The sequence below is a fragment of the Coffea eugenioides genome, chromosome 2 (assembly GCF_003713205.1).
Source record: "Coffea eugenioides isolate CCC68of chromosome 2, Ceug_1.0, whole genome shotgun sequence".
Lineage (NCBI taxonomy): Eukaryota > Viridiplantae > Streptophyta > Magnoliopsida > Gentianales > Rubiaceae > Coffea > Coffea eugenioides.
The window spans coordinates 2243-21817 of record NC_040036.1 but is presented as its reverse complement, the minus strand read 5'-3'; the positions used below and the strand labels follow the sequence as shown (position 1 = coordinate 21817).

Below are 19575 nucleotides of genomic sequence, written 5' to 3'. Positions count from 1 at the left end.
GGCAAAATATCAAATTACAGAATGTAAAAGGTAATTTACAATTTTACCCTTTTAATAAAGAAAACGATCGTAGATGAACATCCGAAAATACTTGTGAACGGACCCAAGTGGAGAATTTATCCAAGGAGAAGGCACCGGAGAAGAATTCACGAATACTAGGGAAACACCCGCAGCATCTGACGAACGAAAGGGGAGCCTGTTATACTCACTTTCTTCTATGGCCATGGCGCTGTTGACGCGGCCGAACGCGGCGGCTCTGTGGGTGGGCAGGTGTCGTCTCTTTTGCTGTCGTACTCTCGTTTCTCTGCCAGCAAGACGGGAAGGACATCATTTCAGTGCTCTTATATTCTCGAATGTGAAGCTTTCCTCTCGCATCGGATTGACGGCTGTTCCTGCTGTATCTCGTCGGGAATTCTGCGTCCGTGCGGCAACTGGGGTCAATGATTCCGGCTCAGTGGACTCTACTTTGATCCAGTCCATGGGGAGGAAGGTTCGATCCACTGAACGCATCTCTTTTTTGCCCTTCTTGTATGATACATTCTGTCAAAACGAGCTCCTCTTATCATTTTCTTCACTTAGTCGGAGCAATCTTTGGCTCAAGAGAGTTGCTTTATTTGCGTAAAAATGGTTGATCCTTTGTACCTGCGGCAAAAGAGACCAGAAATCTTTAAAGTAGGAAAATTTCTTCGGCGAATTATGAATGTTATATGGCGGGACTAGGATGAAGCCTTTGGGAAAATCCACAGTTGACAAATTTCAGTTACGCCGGCCAACTTGATTATCTCGGGGTAAAATATCAGTATACAATTAACTAGACCTTGAAATGGAATGAAATTTATTTAGTATTTTACTGCTAACGACTTTGACACCATTAAATGGTTAAAGAAAAAAATAAAAGGGACGTGGAGATTGGGGCTGGTTCCTTGGTGTAAAAAAGGAGAGTTCCTCTAAAGTAATACTGCATCAAATTCTGGATGCAGATGAAATTAGAAATGTTTTAACTTTGCAACTCATTCTCATTCATGATGAATTTCTCTTTTGATCATGATGAATTTCTCTCCTTCTCATTCTCATTCTCATTCACGAAAGTATTCTCTTTTGATCATATTGATGGCTTTTGCTCTTAAGATTGGTCTCCATGTCGGTGGTTAGTATTATTGATGAGGTTAGAATGGAGATTGGTTTCAAGGATTTTAAGGTGATGCCAGCCTCTTGATCATTCACTCATCCCTTAGGATTCAATTGGTGCTTTTGTTAGCTAAATGCTTAATCTGAAGTTCATTGATGGTTGTTGATGTTCTATAATTGCAAAAAATTGGTCATCTACGACTTCATAGTTGGTTGTTTGAAATTTTGGTATGCACAATTGAATCGTAGTCCTCTCAGCACTCATGTACAGACCACCAGCGATCAGTGATCCGATTGCTGATGAAGAAAGAGAATTCTTGGTTCAGTTCTTCACCTTATCGACTACTTGTGTAATTTCCATTACTGGTTGACAAATCTTTTATATCCTCCAATCGTATTCCCTTTTGGTATAACTAGTCTTTTTAGTGAATTTTTTAAGTCAAAATTGTGACATGGGGCATCCTTTATTTATTAGATAGCTCAGGAATATATGGTTTGACAAATGTTGGATCATCATGTGTTATACTTTTGTAGGGGACTTAGTTCTCTATTCATATATATATATATATATATATATATATATATATATATGTCGGTGTTAACTTTCAGATTCTCAATGCTTCTGCTATTCTGTGTTTCAACAGATCAAGGAACAGCTTAATGCGGAATCCGTCATAGTGAAGGATTCTTATGGTGATGGTCGCCATGTAAGGTGAATTTGCCGTTGTCGTTTATTTAATACATTTAAGGACATCTGATGCCTTCTGTTAATCTGGCTATGAATATTCTCATTGGCTGTAATGTGAACATTAATTGCAGTGAAGGATCTTATATGAAGCAATCATCCTTAACACAGTGCTATGAATATTCTCATTGGCTGTATTGTGTTTTGCAGCATTGATGTAATCTCTACAGCTTTTGAGGGTCAATCTGCTGTGGGTAGGCAGAGGATGGTATACAAAGCTATATGGGAAGAACTTCAAAACACAGTGCATGCAGTTGATCAGATGACCACAAGGACTCCTGCAGAAGCAGCAGCAGAGGGATAAATTACTGCACACATTGGCATATCGTGTTCCCGTATTGTCTACAATCCAACTTTACCGGACTAATATCCTCATCACAGGAAATAAGTTGGTTAAAGAAAGTTGTTTAGTCTCTAGACGCACATTTGAACAATGGTATCTGCTTCATGTTTTTACTCTATTCATTGATTTAGCCTTCATGTTAGTCCTGCTGTTCTTCCCTTTCCTACGTCTACCTGGATTGGTGGGAGCATCAAGGATGCCTGAGGGGCTGCGGCACTAATGTTAAGTTCGGTTTGAAAAGTATGGCTTAGATATTGGTAAATGCTTTAAATCAGATTTTTTTAAGGCTGCTGTTAGACTGCTTAGGAAACTAAGCCATGTCCTACCAAAGCTTGCGATTCGTTTTATACATTTGACGTTTTAACACGCGGGGAATGCAAATCCACCAGGTTTGATAGCACTAGCTGGGAAATCTTAATACTTCAATTTTTCTCTTACCATCCTCAGTAGTTGTTAATTACGCAGACACTGAGCTATTATATCCATAGCCTTGAAGTCTGTTCAAATGTAGAATGATCCAATTTTGGATAGATGCATGTGTAAACAGCTTTAAATTACAAAGCGAAGAAGTACGTGTCGTCAACAATAAATCATCTACGAAAATCTACTTGGTTATCATATATACAAGCATCAACAATTGGCGCACCTTCATATACAAGAATAAGCAACTTTGCTGCAAAGGGATTGTAATCTTTTGTCAAATAGGTAGAATGTTTTGCATACGCTGATCAGCCCCGAACATTCAACCAAATGAAGGTAATATGGGATTCATGGCAATGCCAGATCCCCCAAAACTCCCAGGCTCGGTGTGCTTCACTCTACCAAAATATCTGATATGCCGTAGCAATCTGGCCAAGAAAGGGTTATGACATATTGTTGAGCTATCACAAATGACGGCAACATGTTTGCGCGCTCTTGTTATAGCAACATTCATTCGCCGGCTATCCCCTAAAAAGCCAACAGCGCCCAAGTTGTTTGAGCGCACCTAAAGCATGTAAAGTATAACAACATTTCAATAGTCTGGACCATTTAAAACTCAACAAAAGGTCAATAAAGAAATATTTAAATGACTTTTTAAGTGGATACCATGGATATTATGACGGCATCTGATTCCCGGCCTTGGAAGCTATCAATGGTTGCAACATCAACACCCGCTGCCTCAGGAACCTCATCAAGCCTGTCCCTTAGTAGCTGCACTTGGGCAACATATGGGGACTGCACAGCAATGGCTGTTGGACTAACACCTGCATAACAACATTGAAAATGAGATGTGCTCGAAATTTGGTATACAGTAGATTTTTTTCACCAGTAAATAAGAGATGAAACTGATGTTTACAGATTCTTACGACAGTTCTTAGTTTTCCAATAGATGAGTCTTGTCTTTATTCTTCCAAGATCTAATATAAAGGAGTAGAATTTTAAATAACGTGTAACTTTTCTTATCCTGACACTGTAAGAATTAATTTACATGCGTGACAGATAGGCTCTGTTCAACATGAAATCCGCTTTTCGTGTGTGTCACACATCTAGCGAGATCTGAAAGGACAATTTTTAGGGAGTTCATAAAATATTCTCTGCTAAAAAAAAGCACTTATTAAATCAGGTATTTTTTCTTTGGGCTACTATACAGATGTTCAATCATGAATTAGCTGGCTTCATTTGCTATACAGAGGGTCCTTTTTTTTTTTTTCCCTTTTTTGTTGGTGGAAGGAGCTCTCTATCTTCTAAATTCTTTGTTATTCTGAGGAAAAAGGATTCTATGCAAGTCTGTCTAGCTATTGAATTAGTAACCCAAATAAAGTCACAAACAGGAAAGATCACACAAGTGAGGAAGCTGAGAACCACGTCATATAATTCAAGACCAAAAATCTGAAAGAGCAGAACGTTGGGCTTTTCTGGATGAAAAAACTAGCTACGTGAACTCGATTAGAACTAGCATTGTACAGATTTTCAAGCACCATATATTGTTTCAAGTGAAGAAAACTGCAGATTCACAGCAATATCTTCCATCATAGTTAATTAATTGAAGGGCTTTTTTGGTTTTGGAATCATCTAAACTACTTCCAAATGTTGTGTATCGCTAATGTAACCCAAAACAGGAAGGATGTCTAAAATGTTTAACCCCAAACCTTGATCAAGCCTCGATATTGTTTGTCTAATCAACCACTTTAAGCGCATCTAACTCCAAAAGGTAGGGATTCATTTGACCCATTCCTTGTACCATTTTCACCTAGTACGCATCAACCTAAACCAAAATGCATGATTTATCTAATAATAGTTCAAAACTTCTGCAGCCAGATTGCTGTACAATGTTATCACCATGGAGGCAAGAGATGAAAACACAATAAGGTTTTAGTTGTCCAAATTTGTCAATGCTACTTTCCTCCTCTTCTTGCTAGTTTCCGGTTTCTTCTATTGTCTGACTTCTTCTTCTTCTTCTTCTTTTTTGCCTAAGTTTTTTAATCTCAAGAAAACCACTCCAATTTGGGAAATATTAACAAGAATTAGTAGTCCAATCACAGTTACTATGTTGTGATCCTGAACAATTTGAGAACAACCATGTTCTAGTCATGTAGTTACTACTCCTTACTTGTTTCTGCCATTTCTTATTCAGATTACACACAATATGAACAGAGATTTAAACTTTGTCCGGTGCTGCCCTTATGTGCTACTGCTACTCCAAGAAAAAATACTCAACATATCAGACTTGAATAATGATAAAATTTATTAGGGTTGACTCCATCTAGACTCTCTAAAAATTTCTCTATATTATAGAAAAGGCCCCTCAGGGTGACATGACTTTTAACAATATATGTGAATCATTTAATCAATTCATCAAAATACTCGAGTGACAAACCCACCATCATAATGCTTGAAATGATAAGACGGCAACTGATACAATTCTTTAGGTTGCCAAGCAATTTAATGGCGGGTTAGTCTCTCGCTAACAAAAAGCGACAAATTGGTCACTTCATTTATATAATTTTCTGACCATGTCAGCTACTGATAATTGTGGGAATGGTTCAGCCACTTGACAGCATCCTGTGAAGTACACATGACCCAATCAGCCATTAAGTGGACTGTCCAACAGGATTGCACATAATTGGAAATATTGTAATATTATACCGGTGGACTGATGCAATTCAACCTTCAGGAGATCAATGTGAGAAAATGGTAATTTTAAAGGGGGTTTATTGGAATTAACCCTAAAGTTTATGTAGGTTAAGCATCTTTGATTAGATTAAACAGTGATAGTGTGTCTCCAACAAAGACCAGCCACAACTTAAAGAGCAACCGAGACACTATAGTGAGTGTGTACAGGTCAAAATTGAGACCTCCAGTTACAGCATGGCATGGTCAATGAAAGGCTAGGCGTAGGCATCATTATCTAAAAAAAGCAAAGTTTTATCTGCATGCAGCCAACATTTATGATCACTGTTAACTGATTGTCCATAAAGTGTCAGCCCTAGCATTGATATCTTTAGAGAAGGAAAGTGCTCCAAAGCTTTTGGTATAAATGGGCACCCAGCCAAGTAGGGGCGAGCATATTCAGTGCACACCAGATTACCGACCAATTTGAAATGAATTTGGTAATTCGATAATTAGGTTGGTGAATAATTCCCACCGCACACCACATTTGTTGAATTTGAAGTAGGTACAGAATTGGTAAGGGATTTTCCCAATCTGGTGCGCCTAATTTCGAACTCAAACATGGTATATCAAAGTAGGGTAACGCATTACTGTTACCAATTCAGCTACCTTCATGCTACATATGCATTTCTAAATGTCTAAGTTAGACTAGTTAGTCACGTATTATTTGTTAGGGCAAAAAACCTGGGCGGCCATTAAACTTTTCTCAACATCATGTTTTGACCATCGAACTATTTTTTGTCAATTATTGACCACTAAACAACTTAATCAGTCCACCCGTGCCCATTTCGTCGGTAATGGCTGTTAATTTCTGAAATTAGCATTACACGCGGCAAACCACAGGGGCAATTTTGTCCGTCAATCCACTGACCGTTCCCTTACATTAATACATCAACTGAAAAGAAAAAAAGAGCGGTAGAAACAAGCCAATCAAACAAACTGAAGTGTCTGGTCTTGTGGAGGAAACAATTGGGACTCAATTTCCAGCCCTAAATCCTGTGTCAGAAATCGAAGAAGCCAAAGAATGTCGAGACGCTCTCCTAAACCCATACCTAGATGCTCCTGCGGATTAACAGCAATGGTGAAGACCTCATGGACAAATTGGAACCCAGCAAGAAGATTTGTGGTCTGCACTTTAGGAGAGGTAAGATCTTTGAGAGGTAAGATGTTAGATTTGTAATGGAAATGTTATAACAAGAGGATTTAGTCTTGGAAAATGTAAATTGCAGGATGAGGGATGTGGTTTTTGGGAATGGTATGATCCAACAATGTGCGAAAGATCAACTCAAGTGATTCCTGGTTTGCTGCGAAGAATGAATAGAATGGAAAGTAATATGGAGGAATTAGAAACTTCAGCAAGAAGATGGGAAAATAAAGCTCAAAAATTGGAACTTAAAGTTGCAAAATTGGAGGGTGAAGTGAAAAAGTACAAGACCAGAGAGCACTATCTCAAAAGAGCTCTTCTCGGTACATGGGCATTTCTATTGCTGTATTGTTTTTGCTGCTATCTGAAGACTGTTATTAAGAGTGACCATATGTTGGCCATCAAGGGATAGTTAATGTTGTTGGGTGATTGTGATGAAATGAGAGTAGTAAGGTTGAGTGGAGACAGCTTTTGGTGGTAGTGTCCGTAGCAATAGCAGACCAAAGATTCCCATGTTGTATTTTGTAGTGATTTTTTCATTGGTTTGCTTTCTTATGTAATGGAATCCCTACTGTAATTGTGTTACTTTTTACTGAATGAATGGATGCAAGTTTTTTGTAGTTTCTGATGAATGCGGCATTATAACACAGAAAATTAAGACAAAAGGACCATTTCCATTAGATAAAACCAACTAGAAAAGTTTCCAATTTGCAAAAATACACAGCTTTCTGTTGAATAAGCAAAAAGATAGTGGATGAAAAACAAAAGGCATCCACCATAACAAAACAAAAGCCATCCACTATCAACATGAAGTGGATCCCATCAACTTAAATAAACTATTATAAGTCAAAAGACTTATGTACATATCAGTCACCATCATCAACATCTCGGATCACATCTAAAACTGTATCCAATTCCATCTAACTTGCACCTGCACTTCTGCCTCTTGTAGATCTAGATCTAGATCTACCAGCATTTGCACCTCTTCTACCCCTCCACCTACCAACCTTGAAGGGTGGTTCCTTTCCCAAGTAGGCATAATTAGCATTAATCATCCCTTTGTCAGCATCAGTCAAGGGCCGTTTACCATTTCTGTTGAATTTCATGCCAGATCTAGAACTTGTAGCTGCTGGATCTGGTTGCTGAACTACTGGTATTGGCTGTTGAAGTGGTGGAGTTGGGTGTTGGGACATTAGATCTGATTGCTGAGTTGCAGATGCGATTGGTTGGCTTGGTTGGCTAGCTAATGGAGTTTCCTGTTGCTGTAGCCCTTGGGTCTCTATACCTTGTGACTGGACTACTTTTGCTTGCTGTTTTCTTCTAGAAACCTTATACAAATGCCAGTTGATTAGAGACTATATGTATGTATACTATATGACATTTGAAATACATTGAACTGTATGTATACTCACATGTTTTTTCTTCTTTGGCTGGCCAGATTGTTGGTGCTCAGTCACCTCTTTGCATGTTGCAGCATTGTGCCCTGTTTTACCACATTTTCTGCAATGCATAGTGACATTTTTTCTAAGTTTTCTTCCATGGTTCTTCCCTTCTGTCTCATCTCTTCTCCTTGCCTTTTTTGGCCTCCCAGGCTGGACAGTGGGAATTGGAGGATCAAGTTGAAGCATGCTGGACTCAGGCCACAGTACTTGGCTGCTGATGGGTTGTAAGACATTATTATAAATCTGTAAAAATAAGCTCTTGTAGTAATATTCCACAATCATTTCATGTGGATCATCCTCAGTTTGCTTTATTGCTGCAATGGCATGGGTACAAGGTAAGCCAGATAATTCCCAGATTCGACAAGTGCAACTCTTCATTCTCAAATTCACAGCAAACTGGGAATTTCTTGGACCTTTTACCTGATAACCATCAATCCCATTGAACTGTGGGAACCACTGGAAAGATTCTTCAATTCTGTCCTCAACAATTTTTCTGATCAGAGGACCAGTTGAGTGTGGATATCTAGTCATGGCAGCCTTTCTTTTTTGAATTCTTTCCATCATCAGTTCTCTAATATTCTCCAAGCAAGATATAATTGGTTTATCCCTGGCCTCTAGTATATGTGAATTGAAAGATTCGCACAGATTATTGACAATCATGTCACATTTAGTGTGAGGAGAAAAGTAAGCCTTACACCAATGCATCGGATGAGGAGCCTTCTCCACCCACTTGTATGCTTCATTGTCATACTCTTTCAAGTCCTCAACAGCTTTCTTGTACATCTCAATTGTGCTGCTCCTAGCTATCGCCCACAGCATCCCTTTAAGTGCCTTTCCAGGATGTTTCTTCTTGAAATTTTGATACATATGCTGCACACAATATCTATGCTCAGAGTTGGGTAGCACCTCGGATAATGCTCTGTCCAATCCCTGCACAAAAACAAATGAATTATTGGTTCAAGCAGCCACAAGTCTCACATCAAATGTTGGATAATAAGATCCATACCTTTTGTTGATCAGAGATGAAAGTGTAGTGACACTGATTATCTATTTCCAGATCTGCTTGGAGAAGTTGTAAGAACCATTTCCACTGTATTGTAGCTTCCTTCTCCACTATGGCCCAAGCAATAGGCCACCAACCATTGTTGGGATCAACTGCCACTGCTGATAACAGTTGACCAGGGTAAGGCCCTTTTATATGGCAGCCATCAAGTCCAATCACAGGTCTACACATTTTGAATCCTTCTTTTAGTGCACCTAAACAACAGTACAGTCTCATGAACCTAGGATTCGAACCTGGATCTCTAAATGGAGTGAACTCGACCACCATGGTAGAATTAGTATGAGTCTTCTTAATCTCCTCACAATATTCCCATATATGCTTATACTGTTCGACTGCACAACCTTTGATTCTGTCAACAGCTATACCTCTAGCATTTCTGGCTATTGTTTTCGATATTTGTATCTTGTACTCCTCATGCACTGTCTGCCTTAAAGCATGGACTGGAATGTTCATATTGGCCCTAATTTTGTCCTCATATCTCTCAGCAACCCATTTAGCAGTCATCATTTTATTTTTCCAGGCATGACTGCAGTTTGAGTGTACATCATAAAGGGTCTTAATCACCAAATCATTCGGCCCAATTGCTTTCTCTTGAGAAGCATAACACTCCCAGTTGCATGGATCCTTGCACCTTACTCTTACTCTCAATTCCTCATTAGTGTAGTACCAAACAGGTTTACCATTAGCAATAGAATAATTCTGCATTGCGGCCTTAAACTCAGCTGATGATGCAAATCGCATCCCAACCTGGAAATGTGGATTTCTCATGTCCTTTTCAGCATTGAAGTCAACATATTTGATTCCCTTCTGCACTTCATCATCTTCATCAGAAGAACCATCAATGCTATGCAGGTCATCCTCCATCATGTTGTCATGCAACACATCTTCATCAGCAGCTTCTTCCATTTCCTCAGCAGCTTCCTGTGATGATGTGTTATTAACAGCCTGTGCTGATGATGTCTTCTCCCTTCTTGCTGATCTCTTTCTTTTTCCTCTTGTTGTTTTTCTAGGATACTTTTTCTTTGCTCTCTTACTGCCACCAGATGATCCTTTAGTTGCCTGTGATTGTTTTTCAGCTTGGACATCATGTTGACCATCTCCATGTGTACCACTTTCCAAGCCATTTACATCTTGGCTCTCATGGAGTATAGATTCAGTAGTTCTCCTCATAACAGGAGGGGATATTTCAACTGTGGGAGTTGGTTTCTCACTCCCAAGCATTTGATCATCTTTGCAAAACTCTTCGTCATCAGTGAAATGCTCCCCTTCTGAGCTGCTGTCATCTTTATTATCTTCTTCACCTGCCCTTGCATTCACATCAGTTTTATCTCCTTGACTCCTACTCTTTACACCAGTCCCACTAGCTTCTCCCTCAATGACAACACTTACTCTTACACCTTCACCTCTACTTGTACCTCCCATTGCTGCTCCAGGGGCAGTCATATTTGTACTAACAAAAGAGCTACCAAACAGGTTTTTTCTAACCACCAATTGTTTATCAAGTTCTACAACTCCACTGCCATGTTCATCTACAACTACACTACCATGTTCATCAATTTCTTCAATTACAACCCCTGTTTTTTTCTTACTACCTAACAGTGGGGAATGTGACTGGATGTCAAGAATTTCATGTAAAGGCCTATGGTCACAATAAACATCTATCAGTTTGTGCTCGTACGCCCATTTGCACATTGCCACTATATCTGCATCTCCTTGTAACTCTCTTAATCCCTTATTCAAATCACTCCCAGGTTCTAAGTAATAGTAAAGCATTGTACCATTATGTCCTAAATCCTGAACCATCTCATTTATCTCATGGACAGACATTCTCTCCGCATCACATGCATCAACATAATCTATTTCACCACCAACGTATGTTTTATACTGACGCCCACTAAATCTACCACCATGAAACATTCTAATACTGAATAGTTCAGAATTAGGCACTGCAATGAAATGGGAAAAAAAAAAGGAATCACTTCATTTGAAAAAACAAGGCTGAAAAAAACACTTGTTTATTTCAAAATTTTCCACTTTTACAACCGGCAGTTGGATGAAAACCCTAACATTTAAACCCCATAATGCTGCTACATATTCACAACCCACAAATAAGCACCTTCGATTTCAGACACAAACTTGAGTAATACACCCATTACATTTAGTTTAAAGTATAGTTTCAGTTCATTCACATGATTTTCTCCGAAAAATAACTTACCGTAAATTTCATATGGATCAATGTCGACGTCTCTTCTCCTGATGATCCACTCCATAGATTCACCACGATTTTCCCTTCTCTTCGATCTTCAAAACCCTTCTCTTCGATCTTCCTACAACGATTTTGAAAACTTCAGTTTGTTTGATTGACTTGTTTCTATCGCTCTTTTTTTCTTTTCAGTTGATGTATTAATGTAAGGGAACGGTCAGTGGATTGACGGACAAAATTGCCCCTGTGATTTGCCGCGTGTAATGCTAATTTCAGAAATTAACAGCCATTACCGACGAAATGGGCACGGGTGGACTGATTAAGTTGTTTAGTGGTCAATAATTGACAAAAAATAGTTCGATGGTCAAAACATGATGTTGAGAAAAGTTTAATGGCCGCCCAGGTTTTTTGCCCTATTTGTTATGTATCCTGATATCCATCACCATATACTATAATTGTGTTTTTGTCTATTATATCCAGTTATCCATCATAATATGATTGTATGTCTATGAATTACAAATCATGTTATCTATAAAGTTTTCATGCATAATCTGACTAAAGTAGTAGTGCTATATTGTATAAACATCATAGGCAGTATGATAGAGTATATCAACTATTAATCCCGTATTAATATATGACTAAAAAAGAACATATTTAATGTATCACATATTTTTTTAGCCTTATTTCAGTATAGAGAAACATATTTGCATACCATATCAACCTAGGCTAGTAACATTGAAATTTGATTGTATTTGTAAATTGCAATTACACATGGTATATGTGATTATATTCATATGTATGTTTTAGTGTCTTCTGTACATATACATAGATTACAACCATAAAGCATAACAAATTATGAGTAAATGAAGTTATATTGTAGATTACAATCAAACTATTGAGAAATATAAGTGATACATATGAATGTAGGATAGGAGTTTTATTTACATGTATATTTTCTTGTGGTGAAAACAATTCGTGCTGCTTTCATATTGGTTTCGAATTGGATTGGAATCAAAATGAAACTAGATTTGGCTGAATTAGGAAAGCAAATTACGTACAAGATTTTGGAGCTCAAACAACTGATAGCACCAGTTTAATTGTACTGATGCACACGCTTATGACCAAGCATTCAATTCAACATACAAACAACATGCTAGTAATACATCTACATCCAATATTCAAGCCAGTCAAATTCAGCATGGCAAGTAATCCAACAAGGTTTAGTTGTTTTCCTCTTTCACAATTCTTTTAAGCAAAATAAAAAGCCAGAATTGCCTAATTAGTTTATTTGAGGTAATAGACATAATTATAAAAAAATGCAGGTTGAACTTTGAAAGCAAGATGACAGTTTAAAGGCAGAATCCTTTTCTGTTTTTGGTTTAGGGTGATATACATGATATCTGCCATAGCCACTTATGCACTTGGGGTGTAGGGAGTCACTGGTTGGACTCTCACAGATTTGTCACTTTTTCAAACCAGGATCACACAAACTCCATTTTTTTTTAAAGATATTTCAGGAATATATTCCTGCAACTATTTCTCCAAGTTCCAAACAGCTAAAAACAGCTTACCATCTGCAAAATGTTTTTGCCAGGATACCAATAATATATAGGACCAAGAATCCAATACTTTTTGCTCACTCTGTCCTCGACAGATGGAAGTAAACATTCAGTGGCTTGACAAAAATCAGGTAGGAAGTTCGTTGTTTCGCTGGACTTGTACTGAATTCAAGTTTTTCCAAATTAATGAAAGTCATGTAACTGATGTAGGCAAGTTGAACATTTTGAGATAATCAGTTTCCTTCTGAAGTGGTTCCAAGAAAAATAACAAATATAAAAGAACTGCACAAGTAGATAGAGTAAAAAGACTGGAGGCAAGTACCAGCGTTAATCAAAGAATAGACATGTTGCACAACGATGTCTGCTTCCCCCTCATTAAAAAAAGAGCCTGTGCCAGCAGGATCCAAGTGCTCTTCACAACCAATTGATAAACTTCCATGAGGCATTCTTGTGTCAAGCAAAAGCAAAGGGCACTGTGTTATCCATGTGGGCTGCATTTCAGCATAAGGAATGTTAACATAATTTCTAGGCTTTGAGTGGAACAGCCAATAGGCATGAAACTGTGTAGGAACTATATTTGTTTAACTGTAAATTGATAATATCATTTGAACCCTTTAACAAGGAGAACCTATATTTTTGTAATTTATACTGCAGCACATTAGCTCTGGTCTTGGAAAGAAGACTGAAGAAAACGTCCAGGCATTTGGCAATTAGCATAGAAGAATAAATGGGTACTTTTTCGTTCAGATGAATATACCAAAATATTGTCATTATCACTGAACAAAATTGACTATTTCCAAGCTTTTGCAAGTACTACATAGAAACATACACATCTGTGAGCCTTGCATGTCCAAGTTTATGATACGTATGTGTACGCATCACATCATCTTATATGTAGCTCATTAGAGATTAGTAAGCCTGTGAAGCACCCATTTAAGCACTCCTTTTGCATTACCAGCGTGTTTGAACAGACGTGATATCTTTAAGGTGAAATTAGCATCTAGTTACTTTTACATCAGACGCATCTTAATGCAATGCAATGAAGTATTAAAATCAAATAAAAAGAAATGTGGTCAATGAATAAATTTTCACGTTCTGAGGTTCCATTGTTATTAAGTAAAGTTCCACACTTGCTCCATATCACACAAATCACCCTATACTTGGTTGCTTCTTTTGCTTCAAACTCTCAATTCAATCATAAAATTCATTAATCAGTTCATATTGTTGTGCCGAAAACCATTGTAAAGAAAAAATATTGCCAAAATCCAATATACCTTGACGAAGGGTGAATCTACAAGAAGATGACTGCTGACACTTGAAGAAGACTTCAAAAGTCCACCATACATCTCTTTTGAAGCCCAGCTGGCTATTGCATTATTCATTCTGTACTGTACAGTCAGCCTGGTTACCATAATCCCTTTGTGCAAACTTGCTGCTCGTTCTAGAAGAGATATTCCAAGACCCCCTTCAGCAGCTTTTCTAGACAAAATAACAGGAGCAAGCTGGCACTGATCCCCAGCAAGAATACATCGTTTTCCTAGCAAAATTGGTATCCAACAAGACGGTTCAATGGCTTGACCTGCTTCATCAATAACAACCAAATCAAAGGTGTCCAACCTTCTAATGAGCGGATCAGCTGCCCCAGTGTTTGTGGCAAGAACTACTTGAGCGCTAGACAAAATTTCTCTAACAGTTTCCTTTTCCTTCTTCTTCATTGTTTTTCCCAGTTGCTTCAGGAGCTGACGTATGCCAGCAGCCAAAGAATCATCCTTTAAACAATGTTTAAGGTCCTTTCTTAAATTGGACTTCTTTCTCTCAATCTCTGCTTGAAAATCTGCAAGTTTGGCGTTAACAATCTGAACCAAAGATCTCGAAGCTACTGCTTGAGATATTCGCACTGGGTTGCCGACCCGAACAATTTTGATCCCACTATCACACAATTTTTCAACCATGTTGTCAACAGCTGAATTTGTAGGTGCTGTTACAAGCACCCTTTCACCTTGTTTAACCGCAAGGGGAATAAGTTCTTTCAACAAACCTGTTTTTCCAGTCCCAGGAGGACCTTGAATTATCAGCGCAGGTCGCTTCCTGTTTAGACCCAATGCAATTGCTCTTCTCTGCGAGACGTCATATGATTTACTATCTAACAAGCCATTCAGTTCCACTTCAGTCCAGTCTACTAAATGATTCTCTTCCAGCAATCTAACAACTTCGCTGTCTCCAAATAGCGTAGTCACAACAGCTATTGATGGATTTCTTTTTTGCAAACCTTTCTTCTGGAGCATCATCAGAGCTTCACAATTACGCTGCGAAGAAGCTAATGACAAAATAAGGATCCACAATGTACATATCTCAATTCTGTTAGGTATAGCTAAATAAAATGCCCAAGACAGGTGCTACAGGCAAACTAACTGTAAAGTTGATTACTGCAAGCCAAGATGTGGCAACTTAATCCTAACCGACTTCTGTTTTCCCCATATCATCTAGTTCCCTGGAGTAATAATCAATGCAAAGAAAGAAAAGTGGAGAAAAATGAAGAACAAAAAGCAAATCAAAAAGTCAGCAGCAGTTCAAATTATGAAAGGTTGTATTCTCAGCAAACTCTAATTGCTTCTCCCTATTGCCACGAACTGATTGAACCAATCAATTTGGCAACCAGTCAGGTAGTCTCATATTTGTGTGAGCGGAATCCCTATCTCCTCGAAGACAAGTCCCCAGAAGGTCCCAGTGGATACTGGACACTCCTGACATTCCTCCCGAAGCAGATGGATAGAATTGAGAAATGGCACAACTAAGGTCACCCATTAATATATCCCCAAGTGCAAGCGTGAACTTTGACAGAACAAAAACACAAAAGACTTGAGCAATTATAAAGAATGCATCCTTGCTTTTTTGGGCACTCTCGGGAAAAATGGAAGAGAATGGAATAAATTTAGGATTTTGATATTAATCAAAAACAAACTGAATGAACAATCATGTGCATAGAGAATGAAGGTGAAGTGGCTGTAAAGGACGTGTTCAATGTGCCTTCTCATGGCAAATTTGAAGAGAAGACATAGCTGTGCACAGCAATGACGCACATTCTCAGCAAAGAAGAAGGAAGAAGGTAGTGGTGCGTTAAAATAAATTAAAAAAAGGGAAGGGAAGAGAGTTTTTGCATGCGGTTTAAAACATGGGCTAACAATTGGAAAATCAGATAACCTAAAAAGATGTATTGTAAATCCATATATGTCATGAGGGTCAGCCATGATTTTCACAATTAATCTCCCTAAGTATCATATTGTGTTGCTTATAATCCATAAAATTCAGAAAATTGAAGAAGATTGAAACTGACATATGGAAGATACTATGACTCTCATTGTTCCACTTGAGTTCCAGCAGTAGCACAAATCTCCTGGTTCAGAAAGAAACAAGAAGCTTTTATAGCAAGTACCTCATATGTGACAGCATCGGCCAGACCTTGGATACGATCAATGCGGATGCTCTTGCCAAAGAGCTTAGAAAATGTTGGATCACCATAACGGGATTCCAGGGCCACAGTGATGCTACATCCATCTTCCCCTAAATTATTCACAAAACCTTGCATGCAAGAAGTGGCACCAGCACCCCTACTGTCACACGTTCGCACGCAAACCATGTCTCCAGGAGATAGGGTTGTGGGAGGTAATCTATGATTTCCCTCTGCTCTGAATAGCACCAAATGCATTCCCCCTAATCCTGCATGCACAACTAGATAATGTTAGGAATCAAACAACCTAAAGCAGTAGTGCTGACTTGATACGAGCAAAACTTGGGCAACAACCTGTCGGAAAACAAATTGACTGTCACCTGTAGATGTGCTAACAGCATTCAGATTGCAGATAGTATCACAGAGTTCTTGCTCAGCCTGGGCATGGCTAACCAAAAATTCAATCGGCTTTGCAGCGTCAGAATTCTCATCCGGCATAGGAACAGCATTCAACTCCTCTTGTGTAAACTCCAATTCGGCATCCCTTTCGATCAAAAGTAGATCCGACATATGCTTGGTGAAATCATCTATCCTATTCTGAATGGCTTGAACCTTCTCGAGATCCAATCCTAAAACCCCTGGCACGGACTTTGGCTGGGGATTCTTCCTGGCAATGGCTCTATGCTGAGCTGCAAATGGACAATGCTATGTGAAGATCAAAAGGAATGGAAGCAACCTGAATTGGACGTCTACACTGTGGTCGACCCCAGGAAAATAAAACCCTCCACAACCAAAAGAGCAACATTAATGATGATAAAAAACCAATGGAAGGTAGTAAGAGAAAACCAGAATTTGCTAATTCTTTTAGCAGCTTCCAAGACTCAGTTTGGCGCCAATCCTGAAGCACCGACTTCCGCTGGAGATCCTGAAGCACGTCTCTAAGCTCCCTCTGGAAATGATCGAACAGGGTGGGATAATGAGTGCAGACCTTGAGGCAGATGGCTTCGAGACCAAGGGGCATGGGGACGGCGTTGAGGTATGGCTGGGCCTGGATCACGAAGGCCAAACCTGGTCCCATACGTTGTCTGACCTCAGAGAATTCCCCCTGCATCTCAGCAGTGGTAAAATCGGAAGCCATGGCTTTCATGCCTTGGCATATCCATCTAACAACGCACTTACCCAAATCTCTCCGCCCGAGTGGATCACCGTTCTGATACAGAGAACGCACGTTAGCCGGTGAACATGTTTCCTGCCCATTCGGTCCCTGTGCTTCTCGCCTCCTTACCCTGTCTCCGTCACCTTCAGCAACAGTCGTAATGGTCGCAATCTCAATAGGCCCTACACCGGTTTTCAGCCCGGCAATGTCAGCATCAGCAACAGCTCTTCCTCCTCCCCTGTTCTTACGGTGGCTTCTTTTTCTCTTTGTATTGGTGGCGCAGAAAGTTGTGCTGCGCCGACAACCGGTCCGGGGGCAGCGTGAAAATGGGGAGGCAAATGAGAGGGGATGAGAAAAGACGAGATTATTGCCATCGAACAGATACGTGGAAGCCAAGGTACGATGAGCGGGGAAAAGGAAGTCATTGCAGCGGCGCCAGCAGAAACTGGGGCGTCTTTGAAGTGGCTTCAAGTCCAAGGTGGAGATGCTTCGGCAGGAAATGCAGGAGGCTTCCATCTATCCCAGCCCTAAACCCAATTCACATGTCTTAACTCCCAATAAATACTAATGAATTCGGAGCACAAGTACGGCAATGCAAACCCAGCGAATGGGCAGTCTCCACGGGGCGTGGAAAGGAGGCGCCTCGTACTTGTTTTTTTTTATTCTTCTTCGAATTCGAATAGCGGTCACAATATTTGTACGACTGCTCCAATATCATTAGAGATTTTTATCGTTGTCATCTCCGATTCAGAAACAGCACCGCCACAACCGAAAAAAGGCTGGCTGCGTGTGAGGTTGGCAGCCTAGTGGGAGGTCGCTATTGGCATGTAGAAGCAGGTCCCAGTTAAAACGTGAGATCCCGAGATCCTTTTGATTGGCTCCTGCGATTCTGCCCCTTTTGAGCGACGTGGTCGTGTGTTTTCCTTTGTTTTTCTTTTCTTTTTTGTTTTTTTTTCGTGTCATTGTAGGTGAACTGCGCTGTGTGTCATTATGTTGAACGTATGCATTTTATATTTCCTAAGAATTTTAATCGTGACTTATCAAGGTTTTTTTATTTATTTATTATGAATTTATACAAATAATGAATAATTTAAATATAAAAATTAATAATAATTCTATATATTTATTCATATTAAATTTAAAAAATTAATATATTTTAAATGTTCAATTATTTACTAATTTTTAAAAATTTATTTACATACTTTCACTATAATATGCTAGTATACATCAAACAATATATCCCACATCCAAAATTTGATAGGTATTCTTTTTTATAAATATTCTTTTAGATAATTTAAACTTTTATAATGACCATAAATCTAGAATTATATATTCATACTTATTAAGTAGGAAAAGATCCATTAATCCATTTTTCTTCATCAATGAATATTCAACTTCTAATAATATTGGTAAATTTATTGGTGTAACAGTTAATTCTCTTGTTTACACTATGTTAATTCAAAATTAAGAAGAGATGATAATGAACCATTTGAATATTAATCAATGATATGGTGGTGAATGGAAGTAATTTATGAGATATGTAAGATTTCAATAATGTGATTTAAAAATGTTTTACTATACTTCTATGTAATAATTTAGTAGAAAACAAATATCATTAAATTAAGATTAGTTATTTTTTAAAACTATTTTAAAATTAAAGATAATTTTTAAACATATAATATAATCATTGTAATAATTTGATAGACAACAGATATCGTTAAGAAAAGATTAGTTGTTTTTCAAAATTATTTTAAATTAGAGATAATTTTTAAACACATAATATAATCGAAATAGGATTTAATATGCGTAAAATTCAAGTAACTTATTACTCGTCAATTCTTTTCAATTAGGCATGTCATATAGGAGTGAAAAATTAAAAATTTAGGTTGATCAATCCTTAATTTTGATGATGATGGAATAAAATGATGATTTGGACTAATATTTTTATATGATAAATGTTTAGGGACATGTGCCTTGCAAAATGAAAACAGAAGGATAACAAATCACGAAGAATTAAAGGGGAAATCTACCTATCAAACGCAAACAAAGTATCGGACATTCGACAATCAGTGAGTATACGTTGGACATTTCGATCGGACACTTATTCCTTTTATCGGTCGTTCAGTACAAAAATGGTTGAAACTTGAAATTTTCGTTTTCTATCAAACGCAAGGATCCAACGTAGAACAATTGG

The 19575-nt window shown here is 38.4% G+C and overlaps 3 protein-coding genes across 3 annotated transcripts; 1 reads left to right on the top strand and 2 right to left on the bottom strand.

Moving 5' to 3' along the window:
• The first annotated feature begins 102 nt into the window (after positions 1 to 102).
• Positions 103 to 2490, top strand: LOC113762003 (protein BOLA4, chloroplastic/mitochondrial). Its single transcript, XM_027305232.1, has 3 exons — positions 103 to 490; positions 1773 to 1840; positions 2024 to 2490. Exons 1-3 carry the CDS (start codon positions 218 to 220, stop codon positions 2175 to 2177), a joined length of 495 nt encoding a protein of 164 aa, XP_027161033.1. The 5' UTR covers positions 103 to 217; the 3' UTR covers positions 2178 to 2490.
• A 144-nt stretch (positions 2491 to 2634) lies between these two features.
• LOC113762001 (DNA-binding protein SMUBP-2) lies at positions 2635 to 18167 on the bottom strand. Its single transcript, XM_027305229.1, has 7 exons — positions 17072 to 18167; positions 16606 to 16914; positions 16211 to 16494; positions 14052 to 15083; positions 13100 to 13268; positions 3303 to 3460; positions 2635 to 3201 (listed from the first exon to the last, which is right to left on the bottom strand). Exons 1-7 carry the CDS (start codon positions 17895 to 17897, stop codon positions 2959 to 2961), a joined length of 3021 nt encoding a protein of 1006 aa, XP_027161030.1. The 5' UTR covers positions 17898 to 18167; the 3' UTR covers positions 2635 to 2958.
• On the bottom strand, positions 7353 to 8786 carry LOC113762002. Its single transcript, XM_027305230.1, has 2 exons — positions 7923 to 8786; positions 7353 to 7838 (listed from the first exon to the last, which is right to left on the bottom strand). The coding sequence occupies exons 1-2, from the start codon at positions 8769 to 8771 to the stop codon at positions 7431 to 7433; spliced, it is 1257 nt and encodes a 418-aa protein (XP_027161031.1). The 5' UTR covers positions 8772 to 8786; the 3' UTR covers positions 7353 to 7430.
• Positions 18168 to 19575: the final 1408 nt, after the last annotated feature.

Coding starts and splice junctions, on each gene's coding strand:
- LOC113762003 (XM_027305232.1), top strand. CDS start 218: ATGGCCATGGCGCTGTTGACGCGGCCGAACGCGGCGGCTCTGTGGGTG. Junction 491..1,772: donor TCCAGTCCATGGGGAGGAAG/GTTCGATCCACT, acceptor GTGTTTCAACAG/ATCAAGGAACAGCTTAATGC. Junction 1,841..2,023: donor GGTGATGGTCGCCATGTAAG/GTGAATTTGCCG, acceptor TGTGTTTTGCAG/CATTGATGTAATCTCTACAG.
- LOC113762002 (XM_027305230.1), bottom strand. CDS start 8,771: ATGCTGTGGGCGATAGCTAGGAGCAGCACAATTGAGATGTACAAGAAA. Junction 7,839..7,922: donor AGCCAAAGAAGAAAAAACAT/GTGAGTATACAT, acceptor CATTTGTATAAG/GTTTCTAGAAGAAAACAGCA.
- LOC113762001 (XM_027305229.1), bottom strand. CDS start 17,897: ATGGAAGCCTCCTGCATTTCCTGCCGAAGCATCTCCACCTTGGACTTG. Junction 16,915..17,071: donor AAAAGAATTAGCAAATTCTG/GTTTTCTCTTAC, acceptor GTCCATTTGCAG/CTCAGCATAGAGCCATTGCC. Junction 3,461..13,099: donor CTATTCTTTGATTAACGCTG/GTACTTGCCTCC, acceptor GTTGTTATGCAG/GTGTTAGTCCAACAGCCATT.